A 17054-nucleotide genomic window follows, 5' to 3' on the forward strand; every position below is an offset into this window, starting at 1 on the left:
CATACGTTCATGAGGCGGAGGACGCCTCGGTCCAATTAAGACGAAGCATTTCTCCAACACAAAGAGACAAGATTAATGTACAGCTCTGAAAAGTGGAGGGATGTTCATGTGGTTGCAATCTGCACAGTCACCACCAGGTGACACTAAATCCAACATTTCCAACTTCTCACAACCTCACTAACCCCAACATAGGATTACAAGACGGCTGCCACAAACGTAAAACACACACATTACGCAAAATACCGTAAATAACGCTGTTATTGACTGGTGTTGCTAACAGAAGCTAGCCCAACATACGACTTCTGAAACATGGTCCCTCCCAGTTCTGTTGTCCTTGTCCTTTTTTTGTCAGAAAGAGACACAAAAGAAAGCACAGAGACAAAAAAGGCAACTAAGAGACACAGAAGGACCACAAGGAGACGAAAAAATGACCACACAGACACAAGACCGCAAAATGAACGAAACAAAATAGAGGAAAAGAAAAAACATCGAAAGAGAGACACAAAACAACTACAAAGAGACAGAAAACGACCACAGAGACAAAAAACGACCACAAAGAGACAAAAAACGACCACAAACGGAAAACGACCACAAACAGACAGAAAACGACTACGAAGAGACAAAAAACGACCACGAGACACAAAACAACCAGAGACAGAAAACAACCACAGATGGAAAACAACCACAGACAAAACGACCACAAAGAGACAGAAAACGACCACAAAGAGACGAAAAACAACCACAAAGAGACAGAAAACGACCACAAAGAGACGAAAAACGACCACAAAGAGACAAAAAACGACCACGAGACACAAAACAACCAGACAGAAAACAACCAGACGGAAAATGACCACAGACAAAACGACCACAAAGAGACAGAAAACGACCACAAAGAGACGAAAAACGAACACAAAGAGACAGAAAACGACCACAAAGAGACGAAAAACTAACACAAAGAGACAGAAAACGACCAGAGACAGAAAACGACCATAAAGAGACGAAAAACGACCACAAAGAGATGAAAAACAACTACAAAGAGACAGAAAATGACGGCAAACAACAAGAGATTGGAATCAACCACAAATAAACACAAAACGACCACAAAGAGACGGAAAATGACCACAAAGAGAAAGAAAACGACCACAGAGACAGAAAACGACCACAAACGGACGGAAAACGACTACAAAGAGACAAAAAACGACCACGAGACACAAAAAACAACCATAAAGAGACAGAAAACAACCACAAACAGACGGAAAATGACCACAAAGAGACAGAAAACGACCACAAAGAGACGAAAATTAACTACAAAGAGACAGAAAATTACGGCAAACAAGAGATTGGAATCAACCACAAAGAGACAGAAAACTAACACAGAGGCAAAAACACGATGAGACATCAACCATAATTATGTGGCAGATTAGTTGATTTTTTTTTGCTGACAGAGCAGGAGAAAGTGTAGATATCAGCAGGAGCAGAGAAGTGGAATTACGATGCAGTTTGTTTCATGTTAACTGTACTGAAGTGTTTGTTTACCTCCTGCTGACAATTCAAACAGCATTTTCTTAATTAGCAACACAACTAATACACTCCTCCTCCGCTTCTTCCCTCCTGCTGCGTCGCTTTCAATAATCCCATCTGTTTAACTTCTGCACCTCCTCCTCCATCTTCTTCTTCTTCTTCCCTCCAGCTCAGATTCACTCCTCCTCATCAGCTTTGTTCTTTTGTTCCTGATCAGTTTTTTCTCCCTCGTTTCTTCCATCATTTCTCTAAAGGTCATATTCACCTCCTCCTTCTTTCTCTTTATATTCCACAAACCACTCCATTTGAACTTCTTCAATCTCGTTTCAGTGGAACCACGAGGATCTTTGCAAAAAATACGGTTTTATGGTGAGTACTCATCAAACGCAATTTTCAACGCCAAGGACCTCGTGTTCCGCTGCACAAAACAACCACGAATAAAACGCCGTACTTCTATTAGCAAACCACACGTTAGCCGCAGTAAATCAGTCAAACAAGCCGTTTTTATTCCAAAGAAAATGTTGTGAAAAAGACGACAGAATTCATCACTTCTCAATCACAGAATACAAAAAAACCACAGCGGCGACAGTTCAGGTTATTTTCACTAAGTTATGAGTTTATTTTTTATAAATAAATAAATCTGATTCATCAATATTGTTTCCTGATTTGGGTTTTGATTACTTTTGTCTGGAAGTTTAATAAATATATATTTTTGTCAAATTTGTTGTTGTTATTATTACCATTCAGCTTCATGTGTGTCCTTAAATGTTTAATTAAAATCAGAAACTACAGAGACAAAACGACCACAAAGAGACACAAAACGATCAAAAAGAGACAGAAAACGACATAAAAGACACACAAAACGACCAGGAGACAGAAAACGACCAAAAAGAGGCAGAAAACGACCAAAAAGAAACAGAAAACGACCAAAAACAGACAGAAAACGATCAAAAAGAGACAAAACGATCAAAAAGAGACAGAAAACAACCAAAAAGAGACAGAAAAATGACCAAAAAGAGACAGAAAACGACCAAAAAGGGACAGAAAACAATCAAAAAGAGACAGAAAACGACCAAAAAGGGACAGAAAACAATCAAAAAGAGACAGAAAACGACCAAAAAGACACACAAAACGAAACAAACTGTTTGTTACATTCTCAGGACATTCTAATAAAAATAAAGGGCACTAAAACGACATTAACAAACATCAAACGTGTTAATGAACCCAGAGAAAATCATTGGCCTCTTGAAGAAGCTGCAGTAAAACACAGTAAAACATCGTCACGTCAAGATATTTGTGACGCACTATAAACAACTAAAAAAACCTCAACACTCTTTACATGAACTTCATCTCGTCCTCCTTCACCTCCTTCCTCGTCACATGACTGCGTTCGCTGTAAACGTCAGCGTTAAAATGAAGATTTTATCTGCAGATTTCAGGGGGAAACAAGCTTTTTGTTCATTATTGCAAAGAATTATTGGGAAATGTTTGAGGTTTTAAAAAAAGGTCTGACGTAAGATTCTAAGCTGTTATTTTTAGTGTGATTAATTCTTGAAGGAGTGGAAGCGTTTTCATAATCACTCAATGCGATTATTATTATTATTTTCATGTCGTTCATTCCGGAAAACGGCCGAACACGTGCAGGAGCACGCGACCTAAAATGGAGGATGTAAAATGTATAGGCATAAAAGAAAGTCATGAATATTTCCTTGGGTTTAAATGAAGCACATTTTCAGGGCTATTTCCTCACAAGGGTCTTTAAAACGTCGGCCTTCTCCCTCAGCGACAGAAATAAAAGTGGTTTCTTTGCTCCTTTGATTCTAAATGATGAAAAATCAGCCCCTCCAACTTTTTCTTCCTCCCACAAATGACCTTTTTTTAGAGCCTTTAAAGTCTCAAAAGAGCAGAGCGTCAGACAAACGAGGGGAAAGTTTAACTCGTTCAAATGATCAAATGCTCCGAGACGACGGCAAAGCGCCTCGTGACGGAGCTAAAAAACACTGACCATCAAACGCAGACGAGTCTTTAAGTTTATGAGTCTAAATTAATCAACGACAGCGACGCAGATAATCCTTAAAGTCGTCAAAGTGTAACCTAAACCACGGTGTTTCAGCTCAAACGTTGATTTGGTTTGTGGGTGCGAGGATGACACTTGTTCCCGCTGAGGCATCATGGGAACTGAATGTCTCTCTCCCCACAGGAGGACGACGAGGAGGAGGAGGAAGAGGAGGCTGACATTTAACAGATGTTGATAGGAGGCGTTTTTATCTGTTACATTTCTGTGTTTCTGTGTGAAGTCTAAACACCGACGGAAGACGAAGGTGAGGAGGAGGAGACGGAGAACAAGAGGTCATGCTGTGAACTTCAGCCAAAGGAAAACATGTGAGAATAAAGAGATTCCTGCCTGTTCTGCTCACACTCTTCTTCGTCTTTCTCTGGAGCCAAGGACAAGGACCTGTGAAGACAAAATGGAAGTTTGTTTCACAAACACAATCTCTAAAGAAGCTGTAGAAGCTGAAGAAGCTCACGTCTTTATCTCGCTGTTAGACAGACTTTTCCAAGTTTGTAAATCGCTCACTCTCCCACACCAAAGTCCACAGAGAAAATCAGTGATTTTAGCTCACGGTGTCACAGGAGCTGCTGGTCCTCTGCTGCCTCGTGTGGTCAGTGAGTGACACAAACATTTTATTAAGACGTCGTCAAACCGGCACAAGAACCTTCAAAAAACATGAACTCACCTTCAGTACAGGGGAGACTGGCAGCTGACGTAGTGTCTCTGTGTGTGTGAGGCAGGAGGAGTCGGAGTGGCGAGGGGGGAGAGAGCGGGGGGAGACAGGCAGGAGGGGAAGGCCCTGCTGCCAAAGGTCACGACCCCCAGAGCGGCAGGAGGAGACTGACTGCTTTCAGAGTCACTGGAGGACTGGCTCAGGAGGGACGAGTCTGGAAGATGAGGGAGGAGGAAGAGGTGAGACATAGGAGTCTCTGTACCCGAGTCTTAGTCTTTGTACCCGAGTCTTAGTCTTTGTACCCGAGTCTTAGTCTTAGTACCCGAATCTCCCAGAAGTCAATCACTTTCGTATCTTTTACCTGAATTTAAATATCCACAGAAATGAGTCACAAAAACAGACATTTTGTTGTGTTTTGTTTTAGAAGTTACAGCAAATGTAATCATTGTGGTCGACACAGAGGAACGAGATCGTGGAGGGACTGATACATGCAGCGGCAGATGAAAGGCAGAAGATACGACAGGAAACATTTGTATTTTGTGGCTTGAGCTCCATCACTCGCTGTTATCCGTCCTCCTCTGGAGCGAGCGTCATAAAAAATTGATGCTCCGTTAAGATTTGGATTAAAAGCGTCCACCGCGGGGGACAGACTTCACGAGGCCCGGGCACTCGCAGCTTTCACTCAAAACAAAAACACACTGTTAATTGTGTTTATTGGGGGTTGGCTGGTGCTTCGTGCAGGGACGACCACAGGGACACAAACCTGTGCTTCCTGCGAGTCAATTAATGAAACCACTTTAGCCGTGAGTCGCCGTGCTCGGAGATGACCCACTTTCTCGCTCCTGCTCACCGTGGAGGTTTAGTTCCTCCTCGCGCTCGTGTGACAACGTCTCAGAAAAACACACTTTTAAAATGCACGCGCGGTGAATGAACGCCGTGCTCCAGCTCCGTCCCCGAGAGACGGAGCTTCACAGTGGTTCCAGAGAGATCCAGGCGTGACGGGACATTCATCCAACATCACTGTATCGGGACTAGATCTGGTCTCAGGGAGGAGATAAAATCCTGAAGAGATTTCTCCTGTGAGCAAACAGAGAGGAACACAGGAGCGAGTCCAGGAAATTCTTCTTCTTCTTCTTCTTCTCTCTGGTTCCTCTGCGGAGTCTCAGCTTGTTAAAACTTTATTCTGTCCCATATTTTCCTCTCTCTGGGTCGTGAAATATTTAAAGCCTTTTAATCTCGGCTCATGAAGCCGCGGCTTCATGACAATAACGGTACTTTTTTGCGATCAGACTCAACCGGACTGGATCACAACGCTAATATCCCTGAGCCGCCATTTTGAGTGAATGAGTAAATAAATCTGTGGTGTTTATTTTACAGGTTAAATATTAAAGAGTCAGTGGAATTAAAGAAGTAAAATAAACAAACAGCACACACATGTACAGATGAGACATTTACCTAAATATCAACTTAACTTCTTTCAAGCACTTTCAATGACCCACGATTTTCAAAACTTCAAAAGGGCCTTGCATGTTTTATTCCCAAATTCACATACCTTCAAGGATTTCAGGGAGGAGCTACAGTGATGGAAAATGATACCAAACCGTTTAGAGTCGAGCCGTGCCGAGTCGTGCCAGAACTGTGTCGCGGGAAAGTGGCGTAAGGATGAGCCGATACGATACCGTTTTTTTTTTTTTTTTTGGTCGTAAACACATCGGGACAAATGTGGGTAAATATTTAAGGTTGTGAAATCACAACTAAATTGGACCAGAGAAGTTGGCAGAGTCGACACTGACGGAGAATAACGACTCTGGAGCAGAAAAGTATTTCTAATTCCACTTCTAATGGTTTAAAAACACTCCCACAGCTTTAGGTGGTTTTGATTCACTTCCTTCCAGACGACACGCTGCTCTTCCTCCGCAGGTGAGGCTTATTTACAAATATCTCACTTGAAGGTGCGGCTGCACTGCGGTTGGCTCAGATGGAGCCGGTTTAGGCTTCGACACGGTTCCGAGCCGCCCGCAGCGGTCAGGTGACCTGGTTTCCAAAAGTGACTGCAGGATCCTGAACTTTTAATCCGTCAACAAGGTTTTCTATAATCAAACTGTGATCCTGCGAGGGAATAAACGGCGCTGTTATTACGCGGAAAGTACAAGTGCTGCCTCCGGTTCTGTTCGAATTTTTTATTGTTTTTTTTTAAATAAAAGCTTATGAAATATTATATATATTGATAAAAAAAATCACCTAATAACCTAACCTAATCATTGGGAGTTATCGCAGAATTTAAACTAATATAATTATATGCCCGTAAATATCCTTCATTTAAAGGAATAAAGCAGGTTTTATGACATGGAAGGTAATACAGTGTAAGTGCATTTTTTAACATATAATACAGATATTATAAACAGTAGATATTTATTTTATATATAAATATATATATATGTATATATATGTACATATATATACATATATATAAATAAAATAAATATCTATATATATACATATGTATATATATGTACATATATGTACATTTATATGCATATATATATATATCATATCCAATGATTAAAAAAAAACATTTTCTCCCATATCTCATGAACTCACACAAACTCATTTATAAATAATGGTGCGTTCACACCAGTGAAGTGTGTGAGAGTGATAATGTGTGATAATGAGTGCGTGTGTGTGTGTGTTGAACAGTACCCAGGTTCCACAGTGTGGTCTGTGCAGCGAGTTCTTTGGCGTCCTCCAGCAGCGCACACAGCCTGTCAGGGATGTAGGCACTCTGAGTGGCTGAGATCACAACCTACACACACACAGACACACACACACACACACACACACAGACACAGACACACAGATCGTTACAGTGTCTCCGTGTTACGTCGTGTCGTTTGAACACACGTTTGTGTCACAGACCTTGTAGAGGAGCCGCAGCTGTCCGTCTTGTCCGCACGTGGAGAACAGGTGATACTCGGGTGGGGACAGGAAGTGTTTGCGGCAGTAGACGTCAAGTCGACTCACGGCCGAGCCGAACTGTCTGTGGTTCAGCGACAGCATACTGGTGGGAGAGAGGGAGGTGCCGGGCAACAGAGGGAACACACTCCTGTCCACAGCATCTGCCCATAACAACAACAACAACACACACGTTAGAGGTTAAAGTCAGACAAATAAATCACCAATGTGAACAAACCGATATAGAGACTTTTATTTTGAAAACTGCCGGGCTGTGTTTTAGTGGCTGAGCAGGGACTGAGACTTTTACTTTGAAATCTGCAGGTTTGCACTTCAGCGTGGAGAAACAGAGAGATTTAATTAGAATTTTATTTCGAAATAAACAGCGTTGTGTTGCACAACGCTAACACAGACTGACAACTCTACTGGATTGTGTTTTAGCATTTAATAAGTTTGAAAAGCACTTGTAGACATATAACTGTCGCAGGTTATTAAAGGTTGACGAGTTGTAGACATAAATGAGCAGTGTGTGTGTGTGTGTGTGTGTGTGTGTGTGTGTGTGTGTGTCCGAGTGCGGTACAGTGAAGAGCAGCAGTGACATCTCTCCCCTCATAAATATTTATTCACAGAGTTGCTGTTGTGGAAAACTTTCCTCATTCCGTCGGCAGGTGTCAGATAACGGCAGTTTCACTCTGTCACCACATCATCATTATTGTGGCTCGTGTCAATCAACGAGGGACGGAGGTGAGACAGGGTGAGGAAACATCAGACCGACTTCTTCCTGTCCTTCCGTTTCAGTCCGAGTGAATAAAATCACTCCATGCATAATAACGACAGAGAGACTTTTTACCCAGGTGTTGTCATCGACGCTGCGCTACACATGTTACTGGAGAACTCCACTAGGGGGCAGACCACAAAAATGTGTAGAAATATTGAAGTATGTGACAACTACACTGCCCCCAACTGTTTATGCGAAAAATGTGGATAAAAAATGTAGCTAAAGTTAGCGTTTATTCGTCAAGCTGTTCACGTACCTATTTGAGCGACACATGCCCCTAAATCACCAACATCGTGACTAGAGCTGCATCTAAAGATTATTATTATTATTATTATAAAGATTCACATTTGATTAATCTATCGATTATTTTCACGATTAATCGAGTAATCGTTTGGTCCATAAAATGTCAGAAAACGTTGATCAGTGTTTGTCAAACCTGGAAAGGACGAAGTTCTCAAATGTCTTGTTTTTGTCCACAAACCAAAATAATTCCGTTTTTAATCATTTCTTTGTTTTATGGAGAAAAGAAACAAAGAATATTTTCACATTTAAGAAGCTGAAACAATCAATTAATCATCAACTATGACATCACAAGCAAACTAACTTCCTGCTCACCTGCTGCTGAGTAGAAGGGGCTTCCCAGTCCAGGTTGCAGGGACACTGGTCTCGGCGGTGAGTACATGTCCTCGGCTCCTCCCATCATGCCTCGGTGCTTCCTGTGCAGCGCCACACTTCCTGCTCCCGCTCCTTCGCTGTTTTCCGTGTTTGTCCTTCCGCTGGACTTCCTGTTGTTGGCCACGCCTCCTTCTCTGTTGCCCGTGGGCTTGGCGAGCAGCACCTCCACGGTGGCGCCGTCCACCCTGGCTCCGTTCATTAACCGCAGCGCGGCGACGGCGTCGTCGCGGTGGCGGTAGTGGATAAATGCGTAGTCGGTGATCTTCTTGACGCGCTCCACGGAGCCCGGTTTGAAGCGAGAGAACTCGTAGCGCAGAGTCTCCTCGGTGGTGCTCAGCATTAGGTTACGCACCTGCGGTGGAAAGAAACGCAAACACACGCACGCTCAGCACAATTATACAGAATCTACATCAGATAAGAGCAGTGCCACCTTAGATTGAGGGGGGGGATTTAAAAGGACACATGGAAGATGATAAAGATAGTTTCAAACGTACATAAAGTGAAATTCAACCACATACAAGAAGACAAACAGTCCACCACAGCGGGACAGGACACGGCTTTGAATGAACTGAATGAATCATCTGCTGCGTGAAATCGGAGAAATCAATCACCAGTGTCTGAAAATCTTAAAGTTCAGATTCATTGTGGATCAGTGGCGCAGGTGCACACACACACACACACACACACACACACACACACACACACACACAGCATCAACACAAGGAAAAACAGATTTTCGACTCTCAACAGAGGTCTCGCCTCATTTCCAACAGGAACCTGAAGTTTGTAAACTCACTCACTCTCCCGCACCAAAGCCCATAGAGAAGATCAGTGATTTTAGCTCACAGTGGACACAGGAGCTGCTGGTCTACTGCTGCCTCGTGTGGTCACTTTGTGTCACTGAGGTCAGGATTTCAAATGCCGAATTGACAAAATAAGTCATTTGAACTTAGTGATGGAGGCAGCAGTTGATCAACAACTTCTGTGTGCTGTGACGTTAAAATCGATGATTTTCTCTATGGGGTTTACAACTACTTATAAACATATAACTACGACATGATGACCTTCATCACACGCTCTCACATCACAAACACACACACACACACGTAGTTGTTTGTACGTACGTAAAGAACTTTCACGTGCTGCATAACATCCTCGTCCACGTCCTTCTCAGGCTCCGCCCAGTCCACCTGGATGGCGTGACCCCACAGATGGAAGCTTCCTGTTGCACGGGGAAGAGTGGCGGCGGGGTCACGACCTTTCTTGACATCCCTTACCGTATCGTATTACAGGGGTTAAGTTACCGATCATTACGTCTGTTATTTTATTGATAACAGCTTTATGTTTTTTTAATGTACTTTATAAAACAAGAAGAGACAAAACACACACATTGAGCTGATACAGAAACAACCTGTGGACAGAAACCAAGCCTTCAAAGCCACTTTAACTCCTTTCACTTCTTGTATAATATTTAAATTTGTTATTTTTCTGTATTATTTGACCTTTTTTTTAACCTAAATTGCACATTTCTGCCCAAAAAAGTGCTGATAGAAATAAAGTTCGCCTGAAACTTCCCTGAGGATGTGTAGTGCTCTACTGCCCCCTGCTGGACACATGGTCAGGGTGAGTTTGACACAGTGAGACATGCAGAAGAAGAGGACAGATGATGACAACAACAACAATAAGAACCATCACCTGGCGCGAGCTTCCTGCGAGCCATGGCTGCAGCTTTGTGAGATTTGTACTCGACGAAGGCGAATCCTCGGTTTCTGCTTTTGTCGGTGGAGCTGGGATACATGATGACGTCGACCACGCCGTCTGTCAGCTGACACACGCACACATTTTTTACCTTTAAATAAACTCAACTCGACGTTGACCAGGACGTTTTGTTTTGTTTTGGCACAAACATTAGGCAATTGTTCCTTTTTTTCCTATATCTGATCAAATATAACTGTTTATTGATAATAAATAATACAAAAATAAATGTCTTGACTTCAGTAAGCATCACTGTCTCCCCATTTACATTTTATATTTGCACTGCAATTTCATTAAATACAGTATTTTCAATTAAAAAATATCTTTATATAACTTACACATGAGACAGGTCATCAGAAATCTAAAAAGTTTTAGTGACTCGAAACAAAAATGTGTCTTTGTAATAACTGAGAGATCAATAAATAATAATAATAAGTCAATGCTTATTGGAAAATAGCAAATAATGACCAAATTAATACAAGCTAATCTAATAACTGTTTGAGTGTTGTTGTTTTCTGATTTTTCAGCTTCTTAAATGTGTATATTATCTGCTTTCTTTGCTCCAAAGAACAAATAAAATCATTTAAACTGATTTTTTTTAGTTTTAGTTGACTAAACAGTGTGGGTGCGTGTCTCTTGGGTGTGCGTTCACCTTCTTCATCTCCCTCATGATGTCGTCTTTCTTCTTGTCTTTGGGGATGGAGCCGATGAAGAGGCGACAGTTGTCCAGACTGACGCAGACACCGATGAAACGGCCCGGCCGGACCTCGTGGTTGTCCAGCGTCTGGATCGCTCGCTGGGCCGCTTCCCTGCAACGCAATCACGCAGGTCAACGAGTCACTGATCGCCTGACCTTTGGAGAACAGTTTTATAATCGGGATGCAGTATTTTTGGAGAACATCTGAGTACTTTTACTTTTTTGGAACTTTTTAAATGACGCTGCTTGTCTGAACAATAAATGACAATAAAACTCTAATACTAATAAAAAGGTAGAACATTTAAAGGTGGACTGATTAATCATGCCGAGTTATGCCACTTATTAATCAAATAATCATCAACAATTCACTACTAAATCGCCAAAACCAAATTATTTAATCTACAGTTCAGTTTTTTTGTATTTCATGAGTTTAATATGTAGCATATACGTTGTTTTTATTGAAAATACTGTATATAGTTGCACCTTTTTTGTATTATTTATTATCATACAACAGTTAAAAACTGAAAATCAGGTACATCGTCAACCTCTTGTGACATTAGTACATTTAAAGGATTATATATGTATTTTGTGAATGATTTAATGTAACGTGAGGAGCGACACGTTCGTTACCTGTCAGCATACGTGATGAAGGCGTAGCCGCGGTTCTCGCCGCTGTACTCCATCATCAGCCTGAACTCGTAGATCTTGCCCACACTCTCGAACAGCGGCACCAGCTGATCCTCGTACACGTCGCGGGGAATCTTCCCCACGAAGACCTCGCAGCCCCGTGGTGGGGGCGGACCCTCCCAGCCTGGACACACACACACACACACACACACACAGGTCACCCCCATTTCCATGCGTCTCCAAATCAGGATTTGAAATGATAAAAAAGTATTTGAGTCCATAGACCCCAATCAGTCACTAATCAACCAGGATTGTGACCCCGCTGATCGACTTTCTTCTGAATTTTCACACGTGTACGTATGTACGTACCAGGCGGTGGTCCTCCGAACTTCCTCTGCCCGTTCTCCTGGACAACAGTGTAACCCGAGTGCTTTGTCAAGCCGAGCAGAGACTCGTCCATGACGCCGCACGGCTCCTGCTCGATTTCAGCCGCCGGCAGAGCGACATTTCCCAAGTTTCCCTCCATCTGTCTGACATGTGACGCTCTGTCCCCACCTGTACAAAAATAAAATAACAGGTCACGTGATAGTCACAAACCAGTGTCCTGCTCCACAGCGCACTTATAAAAACTAGCAAGCAAATCTAAACCCTTTGCTCAGGGGTGGGGTAGCTCAGTGGTTAAGACCGGTACCCTGTGTGCACCTCCACCCCTGGCAGGTTGTACTCAATTCCCTTGTAAGTCACTTTGGATAAAAGCGACTGCTAAGTGACATGTAATATAATGTAATGAAATTCAGGAAACAAGTTGATGACTTGGAATTACAACTTCAGGGGGCGCTACAACTGAAATTGCCAATCTTCACTGGGAATTTATGACCTCAAGTACAACTACATACACACAATAACTGCAGAAATAAGCAAATTAGCAAGCAAAACAGACAACAGCCACTTTAAAAAAGGACTAATATACTAATTTATAACACTTTATCTCAAAGACAGAGAGATTTTATCAAACAAAAATGCTTCAGAGTCACATGAAAACCTTTTTATGTTCATAATTGACGCACAGAGATCCAGTTTAATCCAGTTTCCCGGGGTTTACACTGTTAGCTGCATGCTGCTGGTGTTTTAGCTGTGATTTTAGCCGATGCTAACAGTTAAAAGCACACCGTCATGCCGATATTTGTTCCATTTGAACGACCGGAGTGTGGCAACGTTAGCAACACCAATGCTCATCTGCTAACCGTCGTCTTTAGTTCAAAACTTAGCACGAGCAGCTAATAAAGGCTAACAAAAGCTCAGCTAATCCACGCGTTAGCGCCGACTGTTAGCGTCAGTTGAGCCGGAGGTTACGACAAGTGCGTGAACTTCACTGCATCACTTTCACCTCAGAGTCAAGCGTTTTTAATGTTAAACGCATTTCTTTAAAAGTGCGAATGCTTTGTGTCACTTTGTGTGAAGTATAATCCGGTAAAATTAAAAGAAAAGGAGATCGAGAAATGGAAGAAAAAAGCACTCACCTGCCATCGATCGTTCCTAATTAACTCTCCCCGGGGTATTTTTGATTGACGTGAGCGTGATTTGTTCTGATCCAATCAGTGCAGGCCTCACGGTCCGGGGGCGGGACCATACGGAGACACCCTCTCTTCACTTTACAAAATAAAATACTTAACATATATATATATATATATATATATATATATATATATATATATATATATATATATATATATATATATATATTAGATTAAATAAAAATAAATATTAGTTATTACTTAAAAATATTTAAGAAAATAAAAAATTAGATTGCAATTACAACATAAAAATAAATGAATGTAACAGTAGCTACAATTATTGGTAATTGTTAATCATGATACATCTTATCAAGAATACACATATAACAAAACAAGAAATAAAATAATGTGATGAATAAACATTAACATAGCTGTTCAAATCAAATAACTAATATAATTAAATGAAATTAAACAAAATGAAATAAGCTCGAACCATTAAAATCATTACAATTGTTGCCTAATATTAAAAAAAAAAGGAAATGTGGGTCCACAAATCACATGAATATTTCATTATAGACATAAAAACAACAACATGAAGTTTGATGTTGATTCTGAGGCTGAATTACAAATAATGAACGGTGAAACGCGACACTTTGAGAGAAACGCAGACTTTATTTTTACTCAGACCATAATTTAATGTTGTTTATTCAACAGATGAAATTGTTGTTATTTTCACGAGGCCATCCAGAGGATGAAGGGCAGGAGGAGGAGGAGGAGCAGAGCGGAGCAGCTGATCGTCGCAGGCTGCAGTTGGACAAGCAAACACAGCGACAGCATCGCCGTCGCCTTGGCAACGCGTTGACTCAGCAGCAGCTTCCTCAGCGTTTTACAGAACTGCAACGACAATGGGATTTTACTCATTTATTTATGTATTCATTTATCTAAATCCATCAGTGTTTGTTATACTGTTGAGTCCTTTCAGAAATATCCATCACCACTAGGTGGAGCCACTGCACTGATTTATATTGTCACTGTGTTGAAGGGAAAACATAAAAAACACAGACAAACGTAAATGTTACAACCATTTTAAAGTAAAGTGAAAAACTAAATAAACAGACTGAGATGGAACAGCGAAATAAAAACATACATGCATCATTCATCAAGTTCAAATCACTTTTTGTGTAAAGTGACTTTGAGAATCTTTAAAAGCACATTTAAAATAAGAAATGTAGCTTTATTAGTTGTGGTATTTAAGAAAAAAGAGGTTTAGTTTGAATTGTTTTCTTTATAAATAATCTCAGATTATGAGAATATTTTATTTTTATTTTTGAAAGAAATAAAAAAAGGTTGAGATTTTTGACAATGAAAAGTCTGAGGTCAAACGAGGTCACGTTCCTACTCCTCCCTCACCTTCACCTCCCTCCTCCTCCCTCTCACTTTCACTTCCCTCCTCCTCCCTCACCTTCTCCTTCCTCTTTCGTCTGCAGCTGAAAACAAAAATCACAGAACAAAGGAGCTTTCACCGACGGCCAAAACAGAGACTTAACATTGAGCCTGATCTGAGATCAGCATTAATCTGCAGCACCAAGCAGGAGACAAGGAAAGTGTTCACAGCATTCATTCATTCATTCATTCATTCATTCATACATTCATTCCCAGTGTGCCCAATAAATCAACTTGACATCCACTAAAAACGAACTTCCTCGCAAATCAGGAATTCAGAGTTTTCGTGAAGTTTCCCCGCCCCCTGAACAGCGACACCTTGTGACAACTCAATTTCTGCGTCAGTGTCCGTGTGTGATTCCGCCGCCGAGCGTCACCTGAAACGTCTGGAAGCTCGTGACGACGCCATAGCGACAGAACATGACGAAGTGTTCGCAGTTGTACCACAGGAGACTGAAGGGGGCGTCGCCGCGCAGCTTCTCCGCTCGCCGCGCCACCTCCTCCCCCTGCAGCGGCGGGCGGCTGCACACCTGCAGCATGACAGCAGGAGGCGTGGCCTCTTTTCAACAGTCCCACATAAAAACATGACATAAACAAACACGTTGTGTTGTTGTTGTTGTTGTGTCTGTAACGTGTCCTCACCTCATCCATGGTGTTGACGAGAATCTGGGATCCGTGGGCGAAGTCGTCCACTGAGTCGACTCTGACGCTGCCGCGCTGAGAGACAGTCGCGTTTTTAGCGTTAAACACGTGAAGAACATGTCAAATGTTGTAGAATCACGGAACAAAAATAAAAAACGGAAAGAAGACAGAGAGAACACGTGGAACATGAAGAGAGTGTAGAACACAGAGAACATGCAGAAGGTGAAGGAAATGCAGAACATGTAGAACTTAATGTTGTGGAGAACAAGAACAATATGGACACGTCACAGAGAACGTATAGAAAGTGTAGACTCTGGAGAACATGGAGATGGAGAACGTACCATGTGACCAGAATACTACAGAGAATATCCGAAACATGAACACGTAGAACATGAAGAACATAAAGAACATGGAGAACCCGAAGAACATGGAGAACACGAAGAACATAGAGAAGATGAAGAACATGGAGAACATGAAGAACATGCAGAACATGGAGAACATAGAGAACATGCAGAACATGAAGAACATAGAGAACATGAAGAACATGGAGAATATGAAGAACATAGAGAACATGAAGAACATGGAGAACAAGAAGAACATAGAGAACATGGAGAACATAGAGAACATGAAGAACATGGAGAACAAGAACATAGAGAACATGAAGAACATAGAGAATATGGAGAACAAGAACATAGAGAACATAGAGAATATGGAGAACAAGAACATAGAGAACATGAAGAACATAGAGAATATGGAGAACAAGAACATAGAGAACATGAAGAACATAGAGAACATGGAGAACATGAAGAACTTAGAAGAACATGGAGAACTTAGAATATGAAGAACATAGAGAACATGAAGAACATAGAGACCATGAAGAACATGGAGAACAAGAAGAACATAGAGAACATAGAGAACACTGTGAGGGTTTCACTGAACCTTGAGCAGAACTCCCAGCAGGAGTCGGACGTTGGAGACCGTTTGTCTGATCCTGCTGTGATCAGAGGAGAAGACGGGCAAGATGTCCGGGATGAAGTGAACCACTCTGGAGACAAGGAGGGAAGGGAAGGGAAGGGAAGGGAAGGGAAGGGAAGGGAAGGGAAGGGAAGGGAAGGGAAGGGAAGGGAAGGGAAGGGAAGGGAAGGAATTAAAGGAAAGGAAAGGAAAGGAATGAATGAATGACTGAATGAATGTTGTTTTAAAGTGCCATCATCACACTGACCTGTCTCTGCCCAGGTAAATACCAAAGTGAGTGACCAGAGTCCTGGACACCTGGAGGACGTCTCCTCTCCTGAGTATCACATCATACTTCCTGCTCTCCTCCTCCTCCTCCTCCTCCTCCTCCTCCTCCTCGTGGCTCCTCCTCCTGTCATGTGTCAGCGAGGAGATGAAGACGAAGGCGAGCAGCTTCACAGGAAACATCGTTGATAACAGGAAGTGAAGGCGTCTCCACTCAAACATGGTGCTTTTATTGTCTCAGGAGGAGCAGGCGGAGTCTGTGTGTGAGGGGAGGAGTTAGGCTGCTCAAAGGTCAGCTAAAGATCACAGTAGAACAATTTCGTCAATTATAAAAAATACTGAGAAAACATTAATATATCATTAAATTCTGAGTGAAAACAAATGTGTTTGTGTGTGTCTGTGTGTGTTTATGTGTGTGTGTGTGTGTGTGTGTTTGTGAGGCTGAATCACAAACCTGAGAACACGAGACGTGAACCAGTGACAGG

General features: G+C 41.9%; 2 protein-coding genes across 2 annotated transcripts; both read right to left on the reverse strand.

The window, feature by feature from the left end:
• Window positions 1–2555: 2555 nt before the first annotated feature.
• rbm46 (RNA binding motif protein 46) lies at window positions 2556–13346 on the reverse strand. Its single transcript, XM_058626269.1, has 11 exons — window positions 13252–13346; window positions 12101–12286; window positions 11735–11915; window positions 11060–11216; window positions 10348–10477; window positions 9777–9874; window positions 8593–9004; window positions 7164–7363; window positions 6948–7050; window positions 4260–4461; window positions 2556–3976 (listed from the first exon to the last, which is right to left on the reverse strand). Exons 1-10 carry the CDS (start codon window positions 13256–13258, stop codon window positions 4262–4264), a joined length of 1674 nt encoding a protein of 557 aa, XP_058482252.1. The 5' UTR covers window positions 13259–13346; the 3' UTR covers window positions 2556–3976; window positions 4260–4261.
• A 568-nt stretch (window positions 13347–13914) lies between these two features.
• On the reverse strand, window positions 13915–16752 carry lratb.2 (lecithin retinol acyltransferase b, tandem duplicate 2). Its single transcript, XM_058626271.1, has 5 exons — window positions 16553–16752; window positions 16270–16375; window positions 15331–15405; window positions 15066–15218; window positions 13915–14139 (listed from the first exon to the last, which is right to left on the reverse strand). The coding sequence occupies exons 1-5, from the start codon at window positions 16750–16752 to the stop codon at window positions 13978–13980; spliced, it is 696 nt and encodes a 231-aa protein (XP_058482254.1). The 3' UTR covers window positions 13915–13977.
• Window positions 16753–17054: the final 302 nt, after the last annotated feature.

Source organism: Solea solea, chromosome 3 (assembly GCF_958295425.1).
Source record: "Solea solea chromosome 3, fSolSol10.1, whole genome shotgun sequence".
Lineage (NCBI taxonomy): Eukaryota > Metazoa > Chordata > Actinopteri > Pleuronectiformes > Soleidae > Solea > Solea solea.